Below are 21156 nucleotides of genomic sequence, written 5' to 3' on the forward strand. Positions count from 1 at the left end.
AGTGGCTGTGCCTTTCCTGGAAGATAGCAGAGCCGGGACTCGAGTGCCGGGGAGGGAGGGACGCACTGAGGCCACTAGATAAATGCTAGATGTTCCTAACCGTTCAGTTTCACTGTCCCGGCTGCCCGGGCCTAGGCTGAGCCGGACGCGGCCAGCAGCCCAACCTGGGCGGGCAGAGATGTGGGTGGTTTCGTGCAGGGTGGCTCCCGGCTCTCACTTGCCTCCCCCGCCAACAGCGCTGCGCTTTGGAGAGCTGGCCGCGTGCAGGGTGTGTGCCTGCGTAATTGCAACCTGTGAGGTCCCAGCTGTCCGGAGACCCGCTGTGCAGAGGATCTGCGGGCTCAGAGAGGTTAAGGAGCTCGCCCTAGGTCACACAGCCAGTCAGGTGGCAGTAGTCCTAAGATCCCAGCTAGGGACACCCTCCCCTGGGTCAGGGCGGGAGGGCGCAGCCCCACACAACACCCCTTAAGCCTTTGCACTTTGCAGGCCCGCAGAGCTGTCCTGGGTGCAGATCCGGAGGGGGGAATGGGCGGAGAGCAGCCAGTCCGGAGTGGCTGTCCACGCCCTGAGGCGGGTGGTAGTTGGGGGCGGTGGTGGTGGGGGAAAAGGGGGGCCGCTGCTGGAGCCTCCCGGCGATTCCCGTAAACACGGGCGAGGCGGGGCGGAGCTTGGCAGCAGCCCTGCGTTTCCGGGGAGGCTGTGCCAGGGCCAGGGTGCTCGCAGGGACACTCCGGGTCCCCCAGGGAGGGCTTCGGGGCTAGCGTGGCCGCGGGGAGGAGTCCGGAGACCCCGAGAAAGAGGGGGCGCGCCGCAGAGGAGGGTCTTCCGTTGTGGCCGGTGGTCCCGGTGGTCGCGCGTTGGTTGGGCAGGACGCTCAGGTAGGCGCAAAGGGGACAGGGTGGGCGGGAGCCGAGGCCTGGATGGGAGGGGGCGGGCCGGGGTGAGGCTGATGAGACTGCCCGCCCCCATTGCCCGCCCCCATTTCCCGCCTCTGGGTCTGGTCTCCCCAAGTGGCCGCCACCTGCGGCCTCTGGTGCCCCCGCCCCCGAGGGAGCCTGTTGCCAGGGCAGCGCAAGAGCCTGGGCCGGCACTCTCCCTGCCAGCTGGGCCTCCGCGCCCGATCCCTTCAGCCTGTCCCACGCCACAACCCCTACTCCACACTGGAACCCAGAGCCGGGGCTCCTGGCTCTGCAGGGAAATGGTCTGGAACCCGGGCAAGTCCTGGGACTCTCCTTGAAATCGTCCTGGGTGTGACCTCTGAGCTAGGCTTGCAGGCAGCGCCGCTTCTCTCCGAGTGACAGGTGGATTAGGGGTCAGGAGGGAAAGGAAGTTAGGATCCTGGAAAAGAGGGGGCTCTGAGGGCCCCACCTGGAGCCAGGGTGGTCTGGCAACAGGACTCAGGAGCCATCCCCGGTCCCTCAGGAGCCATCAGCCTCCTCACCCATTTCCTCACCTCCAAAGTGAGTCTGCCCTTTGACCCCCAGATCAGAGAATTTCCTGTAAGGCTCCAGTGCCCTAAAGACAGGGAAGCGGCCCTAGCCAGTTTGGCTCAGTCCCCAGTGTTTCCCAAAGTGTGGTCCGCGGACCCCCTGGGGTGCGGGAAGAGTTTGGTGGGGGTACGCGTTGCACCGGAGTTTGGTGGGGATATGCACTGCACCGTGCTTAGCTGCACCTAATTCTACGTTCTCATGAGTACGAGGGGTCCTCAGCGTTACGAAAATTATAGAAGGGGTACACATATGTCAAGAGTGCCGGCCTGCGGGCTGAAGGGTCCCAGGTTCGATTCTGATCAAGGGTACATGGCTGGGTTGTGGGTTCGATCCCCAGTAGGGGTGTGCAGGAGACAGCCGGTCAATGATTCTCTCTCATCAGGGAAGCTGAAACCGGTTTGGCTCAGTGGATAGAGCGTCGGCCTGTAGACTGAAGGGTCTCAGGTTTGATTCCGGTCAAGGGCATATACCTTGGTTGCGGGCATATCCCCAGTAGGGGGTGTGCAAGAGGCAGCTGATCGATGACTCTCTCTCATCGATGTTTCTAACTCTCTATCTCTCTCCCTTCCTCTCTGCACAAAATCAATAAAATATATTTTTAAAAAAAAATAAAAAAAAATAAAAAGACAGGGAAATGCACAATTAAAATCCCCCCAATGGATGCTATAGAACTGGAAGAGACTTAGGAATCCCTCTGGGCCCTGGCTGGTGTGGCTCAGTGAATAGAGCATCGGCCTGCGGACTGAAGGGTCCCCATGCCGTCATAGGGAAAGGGGACCCGGGGGGGGGGGGGAATGACTTCACAGTGAGTTGGGAAGGTCAGGATTTGAACTTGTCTCCTGACTCCCAGGTGTGGTTGTTTCCTCTGATGATCATTCTTACTGACACTCAGGGGAATCGGTGCTTTGTCTCCTTGTGGCCTGGGGCTCAAGCTCTGGGTGACTGGTGATCTAAATACGGGCTGGTTTGGCTCAGTGGTTAGAGCGCCCCAGCTGGTTTGGCTTAGTGGTTAGAGCGCCAAGCCTGCAGGTTCAATTCCGGTCAAGGGCACATGCCTGGGTAGCCCGCTCCATCCCTGGGCGGGGGGGGAGAAACCGACCAATGATTCTCTCTCCATTGATGTTTCTGTCTCTCTCTCCCTTTCCCTTCCTCTCTGAAATCAATAACATATATATATTAAAATCAACAAATAACAAATTTTTAAAAAATAAAGACAGGCCAAAACCGGTTTGGCTCAGTGGATAGAGCTTCAGCCTGTGGACTGGAGGGTCCCAGGTTCCATTCCGGTCAAGGGCATGTACCTTGGTTGTGGTCACATCCCCGGCAGGGGGTGTGCAGGAGGCAGCTGGTGGATGATTGTCTCTCATCGATGTTTCTAGCTCTCTATCCCTCTCCCTTCCTCTCTGTAAAAAAATCAACAAAATATATTTTTAAATGATTTAAAAAAAATAAATAAAAACAGGATATTGGCAACAGGCGAAATAAGGATGAGAGAAGGAGGCTGGAGCCTCGGGTGAAATGAAGATGAGATGAGGCTGGAGGGGGGTGAGGGGTGGGGAGCTCAGACTGAGAGGGCCCTCCCTCTCCGGTGAAGATCCCGTGCCGGGGGCTTTGCTTTCATGCAGCTCTTAGAGGAGTGCCCTCCGGAAATCCTGGGGGGCCCAGCATGCCCCAGCGCCCCCAAAACACCTTCTCTTCTGAAGCCAGAAAACCCCCGCTGAGACAGTATGAATGAGAAACGCTTTGGCTGCCCTGCAGCGAGGAAGTGGGACTTCCCACCACCTCAGTGCGGTGCGTTTGCCTTTGAAAAGGAAAAGAGGAAGGTGGGAAAAGAGGTCTCGCCGCCGCCGGAAGGAATGCTAGAATGAACCACTTGGCCGGAATCGGAGACAGTCAGCTAGAGCATTTATGGGGCGCCTGCTGTTTGCAAGCTCAGCGCTTGGAGGCCGGAGATGAGAAACCCCAGTCAGGCCCTGGCTGGTGTTGCTCAGTGGATAGAGCATCGGCCTGCGGACTGAAGGGTCCCAGGTTCGATTCCTGGTCAGGGCACATGCCCGGGGTTGCGGGCACATCCCCAGGGGGGGGGGGGCATGCAGGAGGCAGCCAGCCGATCCATGATTCTCGTTCATCATGGATGTTTCTATTCCTCTCTCTCACTCTCTTCCTCTGTGGAATCAATAAAAAAATATATAAAAATCAATAGATGAATGGAAACTCCAGGCAGGCTGGCCCAGTGGGGTGTGTGCGCTCAGGGAGCTTGTGGGAGAGATGGGGAGAGAGGGCTGTGACGTGCAAATGAGCATCTCCCTGCAGCATAATGAGTGCTTAGTGGAAATCTGAGCGGAGTGCAGAGGGAGCCGGACTCCGGAAATGGGCTGGAAACAGCACTAGGCCCGGGAGGCCTGGGGCACAGCTGGAACTCTGCCAGGTGGGCCCTGGCCCCTACCTGTGCTGGAGGCAGGAATGAATGAGGCCTCCAAGAAAATGAGGCGAGAACTGGTGTTCTCTGGAAAAAGGAGCCTAAGGGATCCTTTTAAATATCCTCTTGTTGACTTCAGAGAGACAGGGAGAGGGAGAGAGAGACAGAAACATCAACGATGAGAGGGAATCATGGACCGGCTGCCTCCTGCACGCCCCACACTGAGGATCAAGTCAGCAACCCAGGCATGTGCCCTTGACTGGAATCGAGCCCGGGACCCTTCAGTCCACAGGCCGACGCGCTATCCACTGAGCCACACCGGCTCGGGATCCTTTTGAAGTGTAAGCTCTGTGAAGGCGGCAATCCTGTCCGTCTCCTTCAATGTCAGCAATTCCTAGGAGGCAGCAAGAACACCAGCAATCCTCCTGGGGTGAATGAAAGAGGAAGGGGAGGATGGGAAGAAGGGAGGGAGGAGATGAGCATGGTTAGAACTGGAGACGAAACCCAGGTTGAGATCCCAACTCTCGGTAGAGTGTCTATGTGGGTTCTGGTGCCAGCACTTATGTAAGCTTAGCAAGTTCTTTCTTTCTTCTTCTTTTTTTTTTTTTTCTTTCTTTTTTTTTTTTTTTTAATATATTTTATTGATCTTTTTACAGAGAGGAAGGGAGAGGGACAGAGAGTCAGAAACATCGATGAGAGAGAATCATCGATCAGCTGCCTCCTGCACATTCCCCACTGGGGATGCGCCCGCAACCAAGGTACATGCCCTTGACCGGAATCGAACCCGGGACCCTTTAGTCCGCAGGCCGACGCTCTATCCACTGAGCCAAACCGGTTTGGGCAACAATGATCCTTTTGAAATCAGATGGTCCCTCTATGACCCCTCTCACTAAACAGCATATCACTCTCGGGGTTCAGTTCCCAGCTCCCCGAAGTCCACCCAAGGGTTCAGGGGCGCTGCTCTGCTGGCCCGTTACGGACTATAATGAAGGAACTGAGGCAGCAGCATGAAGGAGGGGACCTTCCTGGCCAGGGCTGGGGCCTCAGAGACGGGCTTAAGGAGGAAGAACGGGGTGGGGAAATGGGGAGGGCATCGGGATCCTAGGAATGGAGGAGGGGCCTCGTGTCCCATAAGCCAGCCTGGAAGCCAGATCTCTCTCCCAGGCCCTTACACTCTTGCCCCCACCCTCCCCTGGCCTGGAGCACCCACCTCTCTCCTGCGAATGGCGGTGGTGGTTTCGGGACAAAGAGAGTCACTAAGCAGTGATGGTTGCCCCTTCAGGGGGACAGGTGCCGAGCATCAGCAGGACCAGGGGCCCAGGCTCTGCTGGCCCCCAGGGGAGCGGCAGGCTTGGGGCCACAGGCAGGCTTGGGGGCAGGGGGGTGGCAGGGGCAGCTGCGTGTTGTACCCTGTCAGGGCAGGGGCAGGTTGAACCCTGCTGCTGGCACCACAGCCCCGTGGGGCGGGAGATCCCCTCCCAGGGAGCGGCCGGCTCAGGCCCCAACAGGCCCGCTTGCAGGCACACCTGGGCCTGAGCTGGGCGGGCTGGTTCATCTCCCGGCGAGAGTTGCAGCCTCAGCACGAGGGTGGCAAGCAGGAGGCAGCTGGACCCAGAAGGAGGGTCCTCGGGGCTGGGCACCGAAGTGAGGGAGGGGGGTGCGGAGGGATCTGGTAACCTCATGGCGTGGCTCTGTCCGAGGAGCATCCGCCCGCCACGTGACAGTGTCTTTCCGTGCGCTCATAGCGGCTCTCCCGTGGCGTTCCCACCTTCAGAAGAGGAAGCTGTGGTTCAGACAGTGTGTGGCTTTTGCTCCCAGTCCATAAAGTACCGATGGTCCCGAACTTCTCCTTTTTTTTTTTCTTTTTTAAAATATATTTTTACTAGAGTCCCGGTGCTTGAAATTTGTGCAAGGGGTTGGGGTGAGGGGGAGTAGGTCCCTCAGCCCTGCCGGCACCCTCTCCAATCCGGGACCCCTTGGGGGATGTCCCACATCCCTCTCGCAACCTCGGACCACTGGCTCCTAATCACTCACCTGCCTGCCTGCCTGCCTGATTGCCCCTAACGGCTCTCCTCTGCCGGTCTGATCGCCCCTAACCACTCACCCCTGATGGCCTGATTGCCCCTCAACCACTCTGCCTGCCTGCCTGATCGCCACTAACCCCACCTCTGCTTCAGCACCTGCCACCATGGCTTTGTCTGGAAGACATCCAGTCTATCTGGTCTAATTAGCATATTGCCCTTTTATTAGTATAGATTGATTTCAGAGAGGAAGGGAAAGGGAGAGATAGAGATAGATAGATAGAGAGAGAAAGAGAGAGAGAGAGACAGAGAGAGAGACAGAGAGAGGGAGAGAGAGAGAGAGAGAGGAGAAAGATACATCCATGATGAGAGACGATCATGGATCGGCTACCTCCTGCACGCCCCACACTGGGGATTGAGCCTGCAACCTGAGCACGTGCCCTTGACCAGAATCGAACCCGGGACCCTTCAGTCCACAGGCCCCGAGGCTCTAGCCCCTGAGCCAAACCGGCTAGGGCTTGAGCCTCTCCCTCTGATGGAAGAACCAGGGTGCCTGAGCCCTGGATTCTACCGCTTCCCAGAGCAGGAAACACGGGGACTCCGTGCAGGGGAGTCACACAGTTTCACACAATTCGGGGGGAGCAGAGATGGGGCCGTGCAGGCGCATTGCCAGACCCGGTGAGCAGCTGCCAGTGGGGCGTGAGGCCGTGCTGGTGCTGGCCTGGCAATGCCCTCTGCTTGCGGAGGGCACTGCCCCGGGGCGGCTGCCAGCCACCAGGATCTGGAAGCCATTGGCTGGTTTAAAAGCACACACGGAGAGTGCCAGCTTCCTTATCAGCATGTACCCAGCCCCTGGGGAGGAGACACCCGCCAGGGCAGGGCGGGGAGCTGCAGGGGCAGGTTGACTTAAGACGAAGGCTCAGGCTTCTAGGGGACCCTGGCAGGCAGGGAGCCAAGGCCCCAGGGGGCTGGGCCCACGCCAGGGTGAGCCTGCCAACCAGAACCCGGGGCACCGCCTCAGATGGGGGGTGGGTGGGACCTTTGGGTTCAAGCTCCACTGGGCTGTGCAGGAGGCCCCTCCCCCACGGCCAGCAAACAAGGCGGTGACTTTCAGGGCAGAGCTGAGGGAGCGGCAGAGCCAGCTGCCCTGGGTGGGAACAGGGGCAGCGGGCCAGGCCCCGGGGACCACCTGGCAGAGGCCATCCATGGCCAAGCATGTGGCTGGCCTCCACCTGGGCAGAGGTCAGTGAGTACTGATCGCCCTTGCCCGGGGCCTGTGTTCACGGCCCCTCTCCTGTGTGCGGAGCAGGTTAGCGAGGCAGAGGGCAGGGGTTCTTTAGATTTCAGAGAGGAGGGGAGAGAGGGAGAGAGAGAGAGAGAAACATCCGTGATGAGAGAGAATCATGGATGGGCTGCCTCTCTCACGCCCCCTCCCCGCTGGGGATCAAGCCCACAACCCGGGCGTGTGCCCTGACCAGGAACTGAACCGTGACCTCCTGGTTCGATGGCTCAACCACTGAACCATGACAGCCGGCTGGGCGCCTTGTGTTTTTAACCCTTTCATTTCCCCCTGATTCCCTTTCATTTTCTCTTTCTCTTGGTAGCCTTTCTTTTATAAAAAACAAAAAGAAAAACAAAACAACAACAAAAAACCCCAGCACTTGTTTTTCATTTTTAAAATATATTTTATTCGTTTTTTACAAAGAGGAAGGGAGAGGGATAGAGAGAAACATGGATGAGAGAGAAATATCTATCAGCTGCCTCTTGCACACCCCCTACTGGGAATGTGCCCGCAACCAAGGCACATGCCCTTGACCGGAATCGAACCTGGGACCCTTGAGTCTGCAGGCCGACGCTCTATCCTAGGGGTGTCGAACTCAATCAGAGAAGGGGCCAAAATCTAAAATCCAGCCTAAATCGCGGGCCGAATGGTTTACTGAACAGTCATAAACTGACAATGTCATAAACTGACAGCGGAGTGCAGTGATGACAGCGCGGTGCGGGGCACATTGCAAGGCCTGGCGGGCTGGATTTGGCCCGCGGGCCTTGTGTTTGACACATGTGCTCTATCCACTGAGCCACATCAGTCAGGGCTCTTGTAGTCTTTCTCCCTTTTCTATGGCTCTTCTCATTTTTTAATTTTCTTCTACCTGATCCTACAGGTGGGGTATGTTTTTTGTTTGTTTACCTTTTTGCCTTTTAAATTTTTTTCCCATGATAACAGGTAGGAGGCATACATGCACATACAGGAAAATGCACGCATCCGAAGCGTACAGCACGGAGCATTTTAACATTGGTACACACTTGGGAAAACAGTACCCAGCCCAAGAGATAGAATATGCTGAGGGATTTCCTTGTTTGCCAGCAAGGCATCAGCCCCCTGGTCTCGCCTCTCCCACCATAGGCAAGCTTGGTTTGGCTTTTGGTATGTATGCCTACGCACCTTTGGCCTCTCGTGCTGGCATTTCAGTCCTTACATTGTGTCTGTGTGCCTGAGAGAGGCGGGAGGAGGGTGAGGATGGGGAGGAAGGCGAGGCTGAGGGAGTGTGGATGGAGCAGGAGGACCAAACTTGATGATGACTTTGTCTTACTGGCTGGGGCACTACACTGCTCCTTCCTTCCTTCCTTCTTTCCTTCCTTCCTTCCTTCCTTCCTTCCTTCCTTCCTTCCTTCCTTCCTTCCTTCTTTCCTTCCTCCTCATCTGAAGATACTTTTCCATTGATTTTTTAGGGACAGTATAAGAGAGAGGGAAAGAAAGAGAAACACATTGATTGGTTTCCTCCTGCATGAGCCCCATCCAGGGCCCAATCCCGGGAGGCGTCCGCAACCGAGGCACATGCCGTTGACCAGACTCGAACCCAGGACCCTCTGGTTCTCAAACCAATGCTCTATCCACGGAGCCAAACTGGCTAGGGCTTTTCAATGTGTTTATTGGTTTCCAAGAGGAAGGGAGAGGGAGAGAGAGAGAGATAGAAACATCACAACGAGAGAATCATTGATCGGCTGCCTCCTGCACGCCCGCACACTGGGGATCAAGCCTGCAACCCGGGCGTGTGCCCTTGACCAGAATGGTACCCAGGACCCTTCAGTTCACAGGCCTATGTTCTGTCCACTGAGCCACACCGGCGAGGGCTCATTCTCACATTGTAGTCCTTACACGTGTGTCTGGGTGCCTGGGAGAGACAGGGGAGGGGGAGGAGGGGAGGAAGGCAAGGCTGCGGGTGTGTGGATGGAGCAGGAGGCACAGGCTTAATGACAACTCCATCTTGCCGTCGGGGGGCAAGAGGGGGGGCGCACAGAGGCAGTACTGCTTTTCTCTCCATCTCTTTCTTTTTTTCTTTTCTTTTTCTTTTTTAAAATATATTTTATCGATTTTTTTCACAGAGAGGAAGGGAGAGGGATAGAGAGCTGGAAACATCGATGAGAGAGAAACATCGATCAGCCGCCTCCTGCACCCCCCCCCATCAGGGGATGTGTCTGCAACCAAGGTACATGCCTTTGACCGGAATCGAACCTGGGACCTTTCAGCCCACAGGCCGACGCTCTATCCGCTGAGCCACACCGGTTTCGGCTCTCCATCTCTCTCTGTCCTCTCTCTCCAAGCCGTCCCTTGAGCTCTTTATCCACATCACGGACGTCCTGGCTGAGAAAGTCTCGCCCCGGTCCAAGAGGGGCAAAGGGGAGCGGGAGATGCCGTGTTGGCTTGGGAACCGCTCTGGCCTACAGGAAGTCAGCTTGAATGGAGGGGCTTTTTTCTGTCGCCATCCTCCTGTGTTTTCCCAGCTTGGGGGAGGACCAGTTGGCACAGGAAGGGAAGACGGTGCATGGAGCTCACAGAGGCAGAGGCCGCCAGTGGGGGCTCGGCTCCAGGCCCACCGCTGGCTCCCTCATTTTGTCCCCAAGTGTTGTCCTTGGCTTTTGAAGACGGAAGACCCGTCACTGTCCTCAGGGGCTTTGCCACCCACTTGGCATAAGACATACTTGGACCCCACCGGTATGGGTAAGTGGGTGAGTGAACTAGGGCAGTGGTCGGCAAACTGCGGCTCGAGAGCCACGTGTGGCTCTTGAGCCACAGTTTGCCTACGCTGTTGACTAATGAGTTGGCCGACCACTGAACTAGGGGATCACGGTTCGATTCCCAGTCAGGGCACATTCCTGGGTTCTGGGCTTGATCCCCAGTGGGGGGCGTGCAGGAGGCAGCTGGTCAATGGTTCTCTCTCATCATTGATGTTTCTCTCTCTCTCTCTCTCTCTCTCTCTCTCTCTCCTCCTTCCTCTCTAAAGTCAATAAAAAATATATATGTTTAAAATTTTTTTAAAGGACATACTATACTTCTAGAGCAGTGGTCGGCAAATTGTGGCTCAAGAGCCACATGCGGCTCTTTGGCCCCTTGAGTGTGGCTCTTCCACAAAATACCATGTACCCTAATTAAGTTCATAACAACGTACCTACCTATCTAGTTTAAGTTTAAAACATGTGGCTCTCCAAAGACATTTCAATCGTGGTCCTGTTGATATTTGGCTCTGCGGACTAATGAGTTTGCCGACCACAGTCCTAGAGCATCTGAGCAGCCATGAGTGGGATAAAATTAACCACCAGCGAGGCCCCCTCAGCCCCTGCCTCTCCTCCTCAGGGATAAGCATGGCAGCCACGAAGGCCGACCAGCCTTGTTGCCCTTTAAGTGGGTACCTGCTGCTGAGATTCAGCCACATGTGTCAAACACAAGGCCCGCGGGCCAAATCCAGCCCGCCAGGCCTTGCAATGTGGCCCGCACCGCGCTGTCATCACTGCACTCCGCTGTCAGTTTATGACATTGTCAGTTTATGACTGTTTAGTAAACCATTCGGCCCGCGATTTAGGCTGGATTTTAGATTTTGGCCCCTTCTCTGATTGAGTTCGACACCCCTACTAGCCAGTGCCTGGGTGACAGCCGTAAGCAGAAGGTGGAAGAAGGAAATGCAGTAGCCAGCCCTAGCCGGTCTGGCTCCGTGGAGAGCGCTGGCCTGCGGACTGAAGGGTCCAGGGCACACGCCTGGGTTTATTCCACTCACTTACGCATTCACTGGTTGAGTCTTGTATGTGCCCTCGCTGGGCTGGCACCTGAACCTTGGCATAGCTGACGATGCTGTAACAGGTACTGAGGTACCCGGCAAAGATCTGGTGATGCTGACTTAAATTGCTTGGCTAGGATAGTGAAAGGCGCCCTGGCTGGTGTGGCTCAGTGGATAGAGCATTGGCCTGTGGACTGAGGGGTCCCGGGTTTGATTCCGGTCAAGGGCATGTACCTTGGTTGTGGGCACATCCCCAGTGGGGGGGGCGTGTAGGATGCAGCTGATCGATGATTCTCTCTCATCGATGTTTCTAACTCTCTATCCCTTTCCCTTCTCTGTAAAAAATCAATAATAATAGATAGATAGATAGATAAAGCCAAAGCCCTCCCTTAGAGGTATAATTCCTCTTTGTTAATCACTGCAGGGACAGGCTTTGAGATCTTGTTAATACAATTTCCCAACAACCTTCCACCAGTGGCTGAGCAGCCAGCCAGTGGTGCTCCTTGCTTGAATCTAGATTTTCCAATTCTATCATTTCTTCTACATTTATTGCCTGGCTTATTTCTGTCCAAGAAAGCTTCCTTTCTGCCCCTTCCCTCCCTCGGTGTTTCTCTGAATGCGTGGACGGATGGATTGCTTTTCATTTCATGCATTAGAATCCATTATTTCCTCATTGGTTTGGATACGCAACTTGTCCCAAGTTGGGTCAACAAGCTGACCCCATATGTCCTTTTGATATAATCCCATTAGTCTTTAACTTCCTTGCTTTCTGGCCCAACAGAATATCCCTGGCTTACCTTTTGCTTTCTCTTTCATTTCTCCACAGACCTGGTACCTTTTATTGGAAAGAGAGAGTTAGAAACCAAGAACTGGGTGCTAGGTGTGCTGATCCAATATTCTTTGTTTTTTATCCTCACCTGAAGATATTTTTCCATTGATTTTTAGAGAGAGTGGAAGAGAGATGAAAAGGCAGTGATTGGTTGCCTCCTACACCAGCCCCGACCAGGGCCCGGTCCAGGGAGGAGCCTGTAACCCAGGTACATGCCCTTGACTGGAATCGAACCTGGGACCTTTCAGTCTGCGCGCGGGCCGGCTCTCTATCCACTGAGCCACACCGGCTAGGGCTCGCCTCGTATTCTTATCAGAGACTTGAATTAAAGGCATAAGAATGCTTATCAAGTTTAAAAATGACGGAAAACTGGGAGGAAAAGCAGAATGTGTCGTAATAGAGTAGATATTCAGAATGACCTCCATAGGATGAAATCTGGACCAGGACTAATAGCTTTAAAAGAGGTCAGTAGGGCCGAAACCGGTTTGGCTCAGTGGATAGAGCGTCGGTCTGCGGACTGAAAGGTCCCAGGTTCGATTCCGGTCGAGGGCATGTACCTTGGTTGCGGGCATGTCCCCAGTAGGGGGTGTGCAGGAGGCAGCTGATGTTTCTAACTCTCTCCCTTCCTCTCTGTAAAAAAATCAATAAAATATATTATTAAAAAAAAAGAGAGAGGTCAGTAGGAAGAGCTGTGCTTTGGCTGAAGAAAGACATTGCATCATTTCATGTTTGGGAGAAACTCTATTGGACCAAAGGTGATATAGCTTTGTTGGTGGATGGGTGCCAGCAGCATCTATGATCCTTAAGTTGCATCATTCATTCATTCATTCATTCAGCCAACACTCTTTGAGGGCCTGTTACCTGCCAGGCACTGTTTTGGCGGCTTGGGATAACTACCAAGCAGATAAGCAAAAATCCCTGCCCTTCTCAGTCATTATTTTGGGGACGGAGAGGGGCAGGCAATCAAGAAAAACCACAGCCGAAACCGGTGTGGCTCAGTGGATAGAGTGTCGGCTTGCGACTGAAAGGTCCCAGGTTCGATTCCAGTTAAGGGCATGTACCTTGGTTGCAGACACATCCCCAGCAGGGTGTGTGCAGGAGGCAGCTGATCGATGATTCTCATCAATGTTTCTAACTCTCTGTCCCTCTCTTTTCCTCTCTGTAAAAAAATCAATAAAATATATTTTTAAAAAAAGAAAAAAGAAAAACCACCACAAAGAAGCAAATCATCTACAGTAGAATGTTATTAGTTGAGGAGTGCCTTGAAAGAAAAAAAAAAAAGAAAGAAAAGCAACCTCAGGGTAAGGGGAATATTGGGGGAAGTGTGAATTCTTCAAGAAGGTGATCTTTGCCTGGCCGGTGTAGCTCAGTGGTTTGAGTATCAACCTATGAAACCAGGAGGTCACGGTTCGATTCCCAGTCAAGGGCACATGCCTGGGTTGTGGGCTCCATCCTCAGTAGGGGGTGTACAGGAAGCAGCCGATCAATGGTTCTCCGTCATCATTGATGTTTCTCTCTCTCTCTTCCTCTTTATCAACAATAAAAGAACACACACAGATGCCCTAGCATTAAAAAAAAGTGATCTTTGAGCTTGGAGGAAGGGACCCAACGTGGTGGCTATTGGGAGACAAGACTCCAGGAAGAGGAAGTAGCCAGGGCAAAGGTCCTGGGGTGGAGCCGGAGGGCTGGGCATCATTGGCTGCAGGTGGGTGGATGGATGGCACTGATAGAGGTGGTGTCCAAGGCCTGGCTGCGCTAGAAGTGCAATTCTGTGTCCAATGCTGAGATTTCCTTATTTTCTTTTATTTTTAAAAATATATATATATTTTATTGTTTTTTTTTACAGAGAGGAAGGGAAAGGGATAGAGAGCTAGAAACATCGATGAGAGAGAAACATCCATCAGCTGCCTCCTGCACACCCCCCTCTAGGGATGTGCCCGCAACCAAGGTACATGCCCTTGACAGGAATCGAACCTGGGACCCTTCAGTCCGCAGGCCCATGCTCTATCCACTGAGCCAAACCGTTTTTGGCTTAAATATATTTTTATCGATTTCAGGGAGGAAGAGAGAGGGAGAGAGGGATCGGAGCACCAATGATGAGAGAGAATCATGGATCGGCTGCCTCCTGCACGCCCCACCCTGGGGATCGAGCCCACAACCCAGGCATGTGCCCAGACAGGGAATGGAACCGTAACCTCTTGGTTCATAGGTTGGCGCTCAACCACTGAACCATGCCAAGTGGAAGAGACCCTTTCTTTTTTATTTTTGTGTGTAGTTTCTTTTCTTTTTCTTTTTCTTTTTTGTTGTTTTGTCCTTGGGGGCCCTGTCGCCTGGCCCTTGCCCATAGATGGGTGTGGGGATGGTAAAGATGCAGATGTCATGGGACGTGGGAAGCTCGGCCGTAAGAGAGGACAGCGGGGACCACGTGATGGCGGTACCCAGCCTGACAGCCGCCCTGTGGCCCAGGACGCGGCGGCCCTGGGGGTGGGGTGAGAGCAAAAGGTGTTGGCTCCGAGGACGCTCCTCTTGGCCCGGGGGTGAGGGGAAACTTTCCCAGGATGGCAGCTCATTCCTGGGCCGCTGTTCCCACTGCCATGGAAATGACGGGCTGCTTTCAAGGGGCATCCAGGGAGAATTACATCTGACCGTGGTCCTGGGCGCTCGTAGGAAAAGTTGAACCGTTTCCCAAATGTTACTTCTTCTTCTTCTTCTTCTTTTTTTGTTAATCCTCACCCGAGCGTATTTTCCCATTGATTTTTTAGGGAGAGCGGATGAGAGAGGGAAAGACAGAGAGGAACACCCATGTGACAGAGACACATCGATTGGTTGCTTCCGGGGAGAGCCTGGTATGTTCTCTTGACTGGAATCGAACCCAGGACACTTTCGTTCGATTCTCTCCTCCGCAAGTCAGTGTTCTATCCACTGAGCCAACTCAGCCAGGGCATGCCTTTTCCTTTAAAAAAAAAAAAAATTTATTTATTTATTTATTTAATTTTACAGAGAGGAACGGAGAGGGAGAGTTAGAAACATCGATGAGAGAGAAACACCGACCAGCTGCCTCCTGCACACCCCAACTGGGGATGTGCCCGCAACCAAGGTCCATGCCCTTGACCGGAATCGAACTTGGGACCCTTCAGTCCGCAGGCCGACGCTCTATCCATTGAGCCACACCGGCCAGGACATTATTTTCCTTTTTTTTTTCCCCCTTCCTTTTTATGATCTTTGCAGTTTGATACGTTCTGTTGTGTGTATTTCTTTCTTTTCTTTCTTCTTCTTCTTCTTTTTTTTAATGTTGAGAGGGAGCCATTGCATTGGTTTTGGGACTTATTTAGGGATGCAGGTTATTCCATGCTGGGGGTGTTAGGAACCAGGAAAGGGGGTGAGGGTGGGGGTGGGGGTGGATTGTGCCTCTTCTAAGTGGGGTGCCTCCCGATCCCTCCTGCTTCAGGGGGTCCTGTCTCCTGCCTGGCTGCGTGCAGGTGTGTGGCGAAGGTCTCCCCTCCTTGGCTGTGTCTTCAATCCTATTATCCCACGTACATTAATCTTGCACCGCTCCTCCCACCCGCGTCCTGGCTGCGTGTGGGCAGAATCCTAAGCGCGGACACCCCCCGCCCCTGCCGCAGGGCACCGGCCTGAGTGGTGTGGGTGCAGCCAGGACCTCAGGGGGACGGATCCGAGCAGAAATTAGAAATTGATTTCAGAAGCAACTAGCCGCCAAAACCGGTTTAGCTCAGTGGATGGAGCGTCGGCCTGCGGACTGAAAGGTCCCGGGTTCGATTCCGGTCAAGGGCATGTACCTTGGTTGCGGGCACATCCCCAGTGGGGGGTGAGCAGGAGGCAGCTGACCCATGATTCTCTCTCAATGATGTTTCTAACTCTCTATCCCTCTCTCTTCCTCTCTGTAAAATCAATAAAAATATATATATATATATTTTAAAATAGAAGCAACTAGCCCCGGCGTCCACACCAGCTCGGCCGCGTGGATTCGGTCTCGGACAAGTGGGTGCCAGGACCATTGGCGGGGGGAGAAGGACTAAAGGGGCAAGACCACCGAAACCGGTGTGGCTCAGTGGATAGAGCGGCGACCTGCGGACTGAAGGGTCCCAGGTTCGATTCCGGTCAGGGGCATGTACCTTGGTTGCAGGCTCATCCCCGGTGGGGGTGTGCAGGAGGAAGCTGATCGATGATCCTCTCTCATCAATGTTTCTAACTCTCTATTCCTCTCTCTACAAAATCAATAAAATATATTTAAAAAAAAAAGGGGGGGGGGGCAAGACCCTGGCCAGACCCTCACGGGGCGCCCCATGGAGAGATGATCCACAGGTTTCCCTCAAACCTCCCGCTCGCCGCCGAGGGTCTCGGAGCCGCCGGAAGGGGCCGGGGCGGCGGTCGGAGGGTCTGGGGGTGGGTGGGGGGCGGGGATCGGTGACCCCCGCTTCCCTGCGCGCCCCCCGCTCCAGCCGCCTCGGTGTCCGGGGAGAGCGGGGGGATCCCCGGACGCACGCGGCCTCTCCAGGCGCGCCCCCAGCCGGCGCCCCCGAGGCCGGCCGCAGCGCCCAGGAAGCGGGAAGGGGGAAGGGGCGGAGGGCGGGGATCGGGAGCGGAGCTGGGAGAGGCAGGACGGACGGCGTCCACTTCCTCCTCCGGCGCCGCCCTCCGCCCCGCGATCCCGGGAGAGCTTTCCTCCGGGAGCCAGGCCAGCGGGACCGCGCGGCGGGGGTCGGAGGGGCGCGCTCCCGGAGGCCACGTGACTCGCACCCCAACCTCCCCCCGCCACCCCCCCAGGTCCGGGGGCGGGGCGGCCGCCCGCGCGTCCAGTGGAACCACCTGAGCCCGAGCCCGGAGGACGCCGTTGCAGTCGGAGCCGCGCGCGCCGTGATGGCCCCGGGGACCCGGCCGCCGCCGCTGCTCCCGCCGCCGCTGCTGCTGCTGCTCCTCCCGCCGCTGCTGCTCCCGCCGCCCGCGACCTGGGCGCTCGTCCCCCGCATCAGCCTGCCGCTGGGTGAGTGCGGGGCGCGGGCCCGGGGCGGGGAGGCGGCCCCAGCGCCTCGTGCGGACGGCGCTGTGACAAAGGAGGGCAGGGGGCGCGTTGGAGACGTGGGGCTCGCGAGGACCCCTCCTCCTCCTCCTTTGAAAGCGCCGCGCGCGGTGGGGGCGGGCGGGAGAGGGGAGAGCTGTGGGGGCCGCGGGCTCCTTTCTTCCATTCTTTCAATGCGAGGGGGGATCCGAGACCCCCTGCTGCCTCTTCAGGGTCCCCTTTCGGCGGTGACACCCCAACCCCCAACCCCTGTTGCTGGCTGCCCGCCGCTCCGCCTGCGCATCTGCTTGTCTTTGATGCTGACCAGAGCCAGCCGCGGTGCCGCCCCCAGGGCAGCGCGGGGTGGAGGGAGGGGGCTGTGCTGGCGGCCGTAAACACTGGGGTTTGGTTATTCCAGCCCAAGTCACCGAAGGAAGGGCCGGCGCCCCATCATCCTTCACCTTAATGGTCGCGGTGGGATTCCCCCAGGACCTGGGAGGGGTCGTACGAGGGAGGGGGGCACTCTGGGTGCGCCAGGAGGACCATCCTCCTGGACCGGTTTCTCTCCCCTGGAGCTCACAGCTGCTTCTGTGGCCTCCTCCCTTTGCAGCCCTCTGCTCTCCCCTCTCCTTACACCCTGCCCCCCTCCCCTCATCCTGGTTGCTTGCTGCTCCGATTTCTCTTTGAAGCCAGAGGCACTAGGATGCTAAGCCCATTTCTACAACCAGGCAACTCAGCCCCTCCTCCCCAAGCCCCGGGTCCCTGGCCTGCAAAAATACTCCCCCGGTCACAGCTGCCTCGTCCGGGAGAGCTGGTGAAACCAGGTGTATTTCGTGGGCATTGCGTCTATAGGTGTTGTTTTATTCCGAGCCCTTTCCCTCGCTGGTTGTCACACTGCGTGAGTTAGAATAAAGGACCCCGTCACATTCCGGGCGACAGGCTTCCTGTGCGTATAGCATCCCCACCCCTAAGAGCGATCCCCCTGGCAGAAGGAAAAGAGGCGCAGAATCAGCACTCGGATCAGCTCTCGTGGCCCCGAGTCACCCCAGCTTGAAACGGGGCCCGGGAGTGCCGGGAAGGTGGCCTGGCTGCAAACCAGCCTCGCGTAGGAGCCGCGTGACCTCGCACAGGCCGCCTAGCCTCCCCGGGCCTCGATTTCCTCATCTGTGAAATGGGAGAACAGGGCGGTGAGGAGTGCCGTCCCGTTTGCATCTGAAAAGTCCTCAGGACGGGGCTTGGCACCAGGAAGCGGACAGGGAGTGCTCGCTGTCATTGCTGTTGTGTTGGGCACCGACTCCGGCCTGGCACTCCAGCCTGGCACGTCCTGCAGATCTGGAGCGATTCTGCCCGGGGTGGGGCGCTGCTGGCCTGTGGTTGCACCGCAGCCCCTTGGGAGCTCCGGCTTGGTAAGTGAGGGTGCACGCGTATCCAGAGCCGGGCCATTTCTCCCTTCTGCTTGGCTTTGGGAGCAGGTGAGAGGCGGTGGGGACTGATGCTCAAAGGCACTGCATGTACGGATGGCCCCAGGGACATGTCAGAGGTCCCAGGTCATCTGTGACCGGCTCTGGAGCTCCACGGGGGACCACGCAGGAGGGGGGGGTCCCTGAGTTGGGGAGCCGGGAGAAGGACCCGAGAGCATCTGCTTTATCTGAGAGCAGCTGGGGTACTTGGGGGTGATTTCCCCACAGGGCTCCGAGACCTGGCCACTCCCTCAGCCCCGTGACCACCGCCAGGCCGCAGTACGGCTGCCTCAGGCACCACCTGCCCAGGGCACTCGGCGCTGTGGTCAGCGTGTCTGTGTCGCTCTCAGATTCATGGCAGCTCCAGCTGCTGTCGCTCCTGGACAGAGCCTCGGCCGGAGGACTGAAGGGTCCCGAGTTCCATTCCAGTCGGAGGCATGCCAACCAAGGGGCACAGACCTCAGTTGCAGGCTCAGTTCCTGGCCAGGGTGCTTGTGGGAGGCCACCAGTTGCTATGTGTCTCTCACATCAATGTTTCTCTCCCTCTCTCTCTCTCTCTCTCTCCCTTCCACTCGCTCTAAAAATCAGTGGAAACATATCCTTGAGTGACGATTAACCCCCCCCCCCCCCCCACACACACACACAAATCATGTTAAAAATCCTAAGCCTGGGCCTGGACCGGTTTGGCTCAATGGATAGAGCGTCAGCTTGGGGACTGAAAGGTCCCGGGTTCGATTCCGGTCAAGGGCATGTACCTTGGTTGCGGGCACATCCCCAGTAGGGGGTGTGCAAGAGGCAGCTGATCAATGACTCTCTCTCATCAATGTTTCTAACTCTCTCTCTCTCTCTCTCCCTTCCTCTCTGTAAAAAAATCAATAAAATAAAAAATAAAAAAATGAAAAATCCTAACCCTGGGAGGACTGTGAGGACCCCCGAGATGACACATTTGGGGGGGGGGGGGGCACCGCTGAGAGGTCGAAATGCAGCCCAGATTCTGCCCTCGGAGCTGTGACTCCTGGAGAGGAGACCCTCCCCCGTGTCCCTGAGCCTGGGTCAGCCCAGAGGGGACTCCTTGTTCTGGTCCCGCCAAGCCTGGCAGAGGTCAGCGGCCTCCTGGCACCTGACCTTGTGAGCTGAGCACGCACTCACGCTTTACTGAGCCGCACCACTGCCCGGAGTGCCCCCCCTCTCCCCCCCCGGGCTTCCTCCTGGCCCTGGCCACCCGCCCCCTCCCCCTCCCGTCTGTCTGTGTGCGGCGTGTCCTGCAGGGCTGGTTGCCCCCGAGGGGAATTCTCCTGGGACTGGCCAGGCTTCCTGCCTCACCCCTGGGGGCTCGTTAGGTGTTCCTGGCAGCCCGCCCGTCCTGGGCAGGACCATGGTGACCATGGGACACCGGGCAGCAGGCCCCTGGGCACCTGCCTCTCAGAACAGGGAGGAAGGCAGGCATGGAGCTAGAGCCCACGCCCGCTTCCCTGCCATCTGCTCTCCCCTCCTGACCCCTCCTCCCCCCAATCCTGCTCCCCCCCAAAGGCCTGGATGCCTGGACACAGCAGGCTGTGTCTGTGGTTTGACATAAACCCCTAACTTGGAGCGTCCTTTCCATGGGACCCTCATGACTGTCCATCAGATTCCTGGGGCCGCCAGGAGCGGGGGTTGCATGCTCATGGCCAGGATGGGGAGAGGGGCCTGGGGGGCCCTCCGAGGACGTGGCCGGTCTCTGGGAGAGGCGCTTTGGAGACGCGCGTGGGATTTGGGTTCCGCTGGGTTGGCAGCTGGGTGGCGTGGCGGCGCGGCGGGACCCAGGGGGCCGCTGCGTCCGGAGCAGGAGAGACGCCGAGTGGAAAGGAGGGCCGGGGAGTGTGAGCCGGCCGCGAGGGGAGAAACGAAACCCGGCTCCAGTGGCCCAGGGGAGTCTTAATGGGTCCCCTTATTTGGGCAGCTAAAAGGAGCTGTTCATTCTCACCCTGCCCCGGAGTGCCTGCCCGGGAAGCCTCGGACTCCGTGTTTCCAAACCAGATCGGAACAAAACCCCATTGAGCCCAGAGAATGGGGCCTGAATCAGCCACTTGGCCTCTGACCCCGGAGTGGGCACCCAGGGTCAGTCTGCTGTGAGAAGCCCGCAGCAGTACAGGCTGTTTTTGTTTTGTTTTTAAATTTTAGAAAGGGGGGCGGAGAGAGAGAGAAAGAGAGAGAGAGAGAGAGAGGAACGTCAATGTTGAGAGAGAGTCATTGATTGGCTGCCTCCTGCACGCCCCACACTGGGGATCGAGCCCACAACCCTGCACTGACTGGGAATCAAATCAGGGCCTCCTGGTTCATAGGTCGACGCTCAACCACTGAGCCACACCAGCCAGGCCAGGCCGCTTTTGAGGTCTTGTTCTGGGTGGTGACTTGCTTTCCTCCAGGGAAGCCGCATGGACGGAGCCACAAGTGTGGGTGCTGCTGGCCTGGCGTTGAAGACTAGCTAGCCCTTCTTTTCTTTTCTTTTTTTAAAATATATTTTTATTGATTTTTAAGAGGAAGAGGGCAAGAGAGAGAATCCTTGATCGGCTGCCTCCTGCCCGATCGGGAACTGAGCACACCACCCAGGCAGGTGCCCTGACCGGGAATCGAACCGTGGCCTCCTGGTGCCTAGGTCAATGCTCAACCACTGAGCCACCACAGCCCGGTGAGCTCCCGCCGCCGCCTCTAGGCCCCTTTTCACTGGTGAGATGGGAATCGTAACAGGAACCTTCACGGGGTTAATGGATGTGAAGTCTGGCACGGGCGGCGTCACAAGTAAAAGCCCTGGCTGGTGTGGCTCAGTGGCTAGAGCGTCGGCCTGCGGACTGAAGGGTCTCTGGTTCGATTCCAGTCAAGGGCACGTGCC

The 21156-nt window shown here is 56.6% G+C and overlaps 1 protein-coding gene across 1 annotated transcript in view; it reads left to right on the plus strand.

The window, feature by feature from the left end:
• Nucleotides 1–525: 525 nt before the first annotated feature.
• The window catches only part of SEMA4B (semaphorin 4B), a gene marked incomplete at its 5' end in the record, with an annotated part of 44849 nt that continues 24218 nt past the window's right edge, over nucleotides 526–21156 (plus strand). The window contains 5 exon segments of the mRNA XM_084869061.1: nucleotides 526–573; nucleotides 575–716; nucleotides 719–858; nucleotides 861–878; nucleotides 16596–16812. Of these exon segments, the coding sequence (XP_084725187.1) occupies nucleotides 526–573; nucleotides 575–716; nucleotides 719–858; nucleotides 861–878; nucleotides 16596–16812 (565 nt within the window).

The sequence above is a fragment of the Pipistrellus hanaki genome, assembly GCF_964339955.1.
Source record: "Pipistrellus hanaki genome assembly, chromosome: 21".
Lineage (NCBI taxonomy): Eukaryota > Metazoa > Chordata > Mammalia > Chiroptera > Vespertilionidae > Pipistrellus > Pipistrellus hanaki.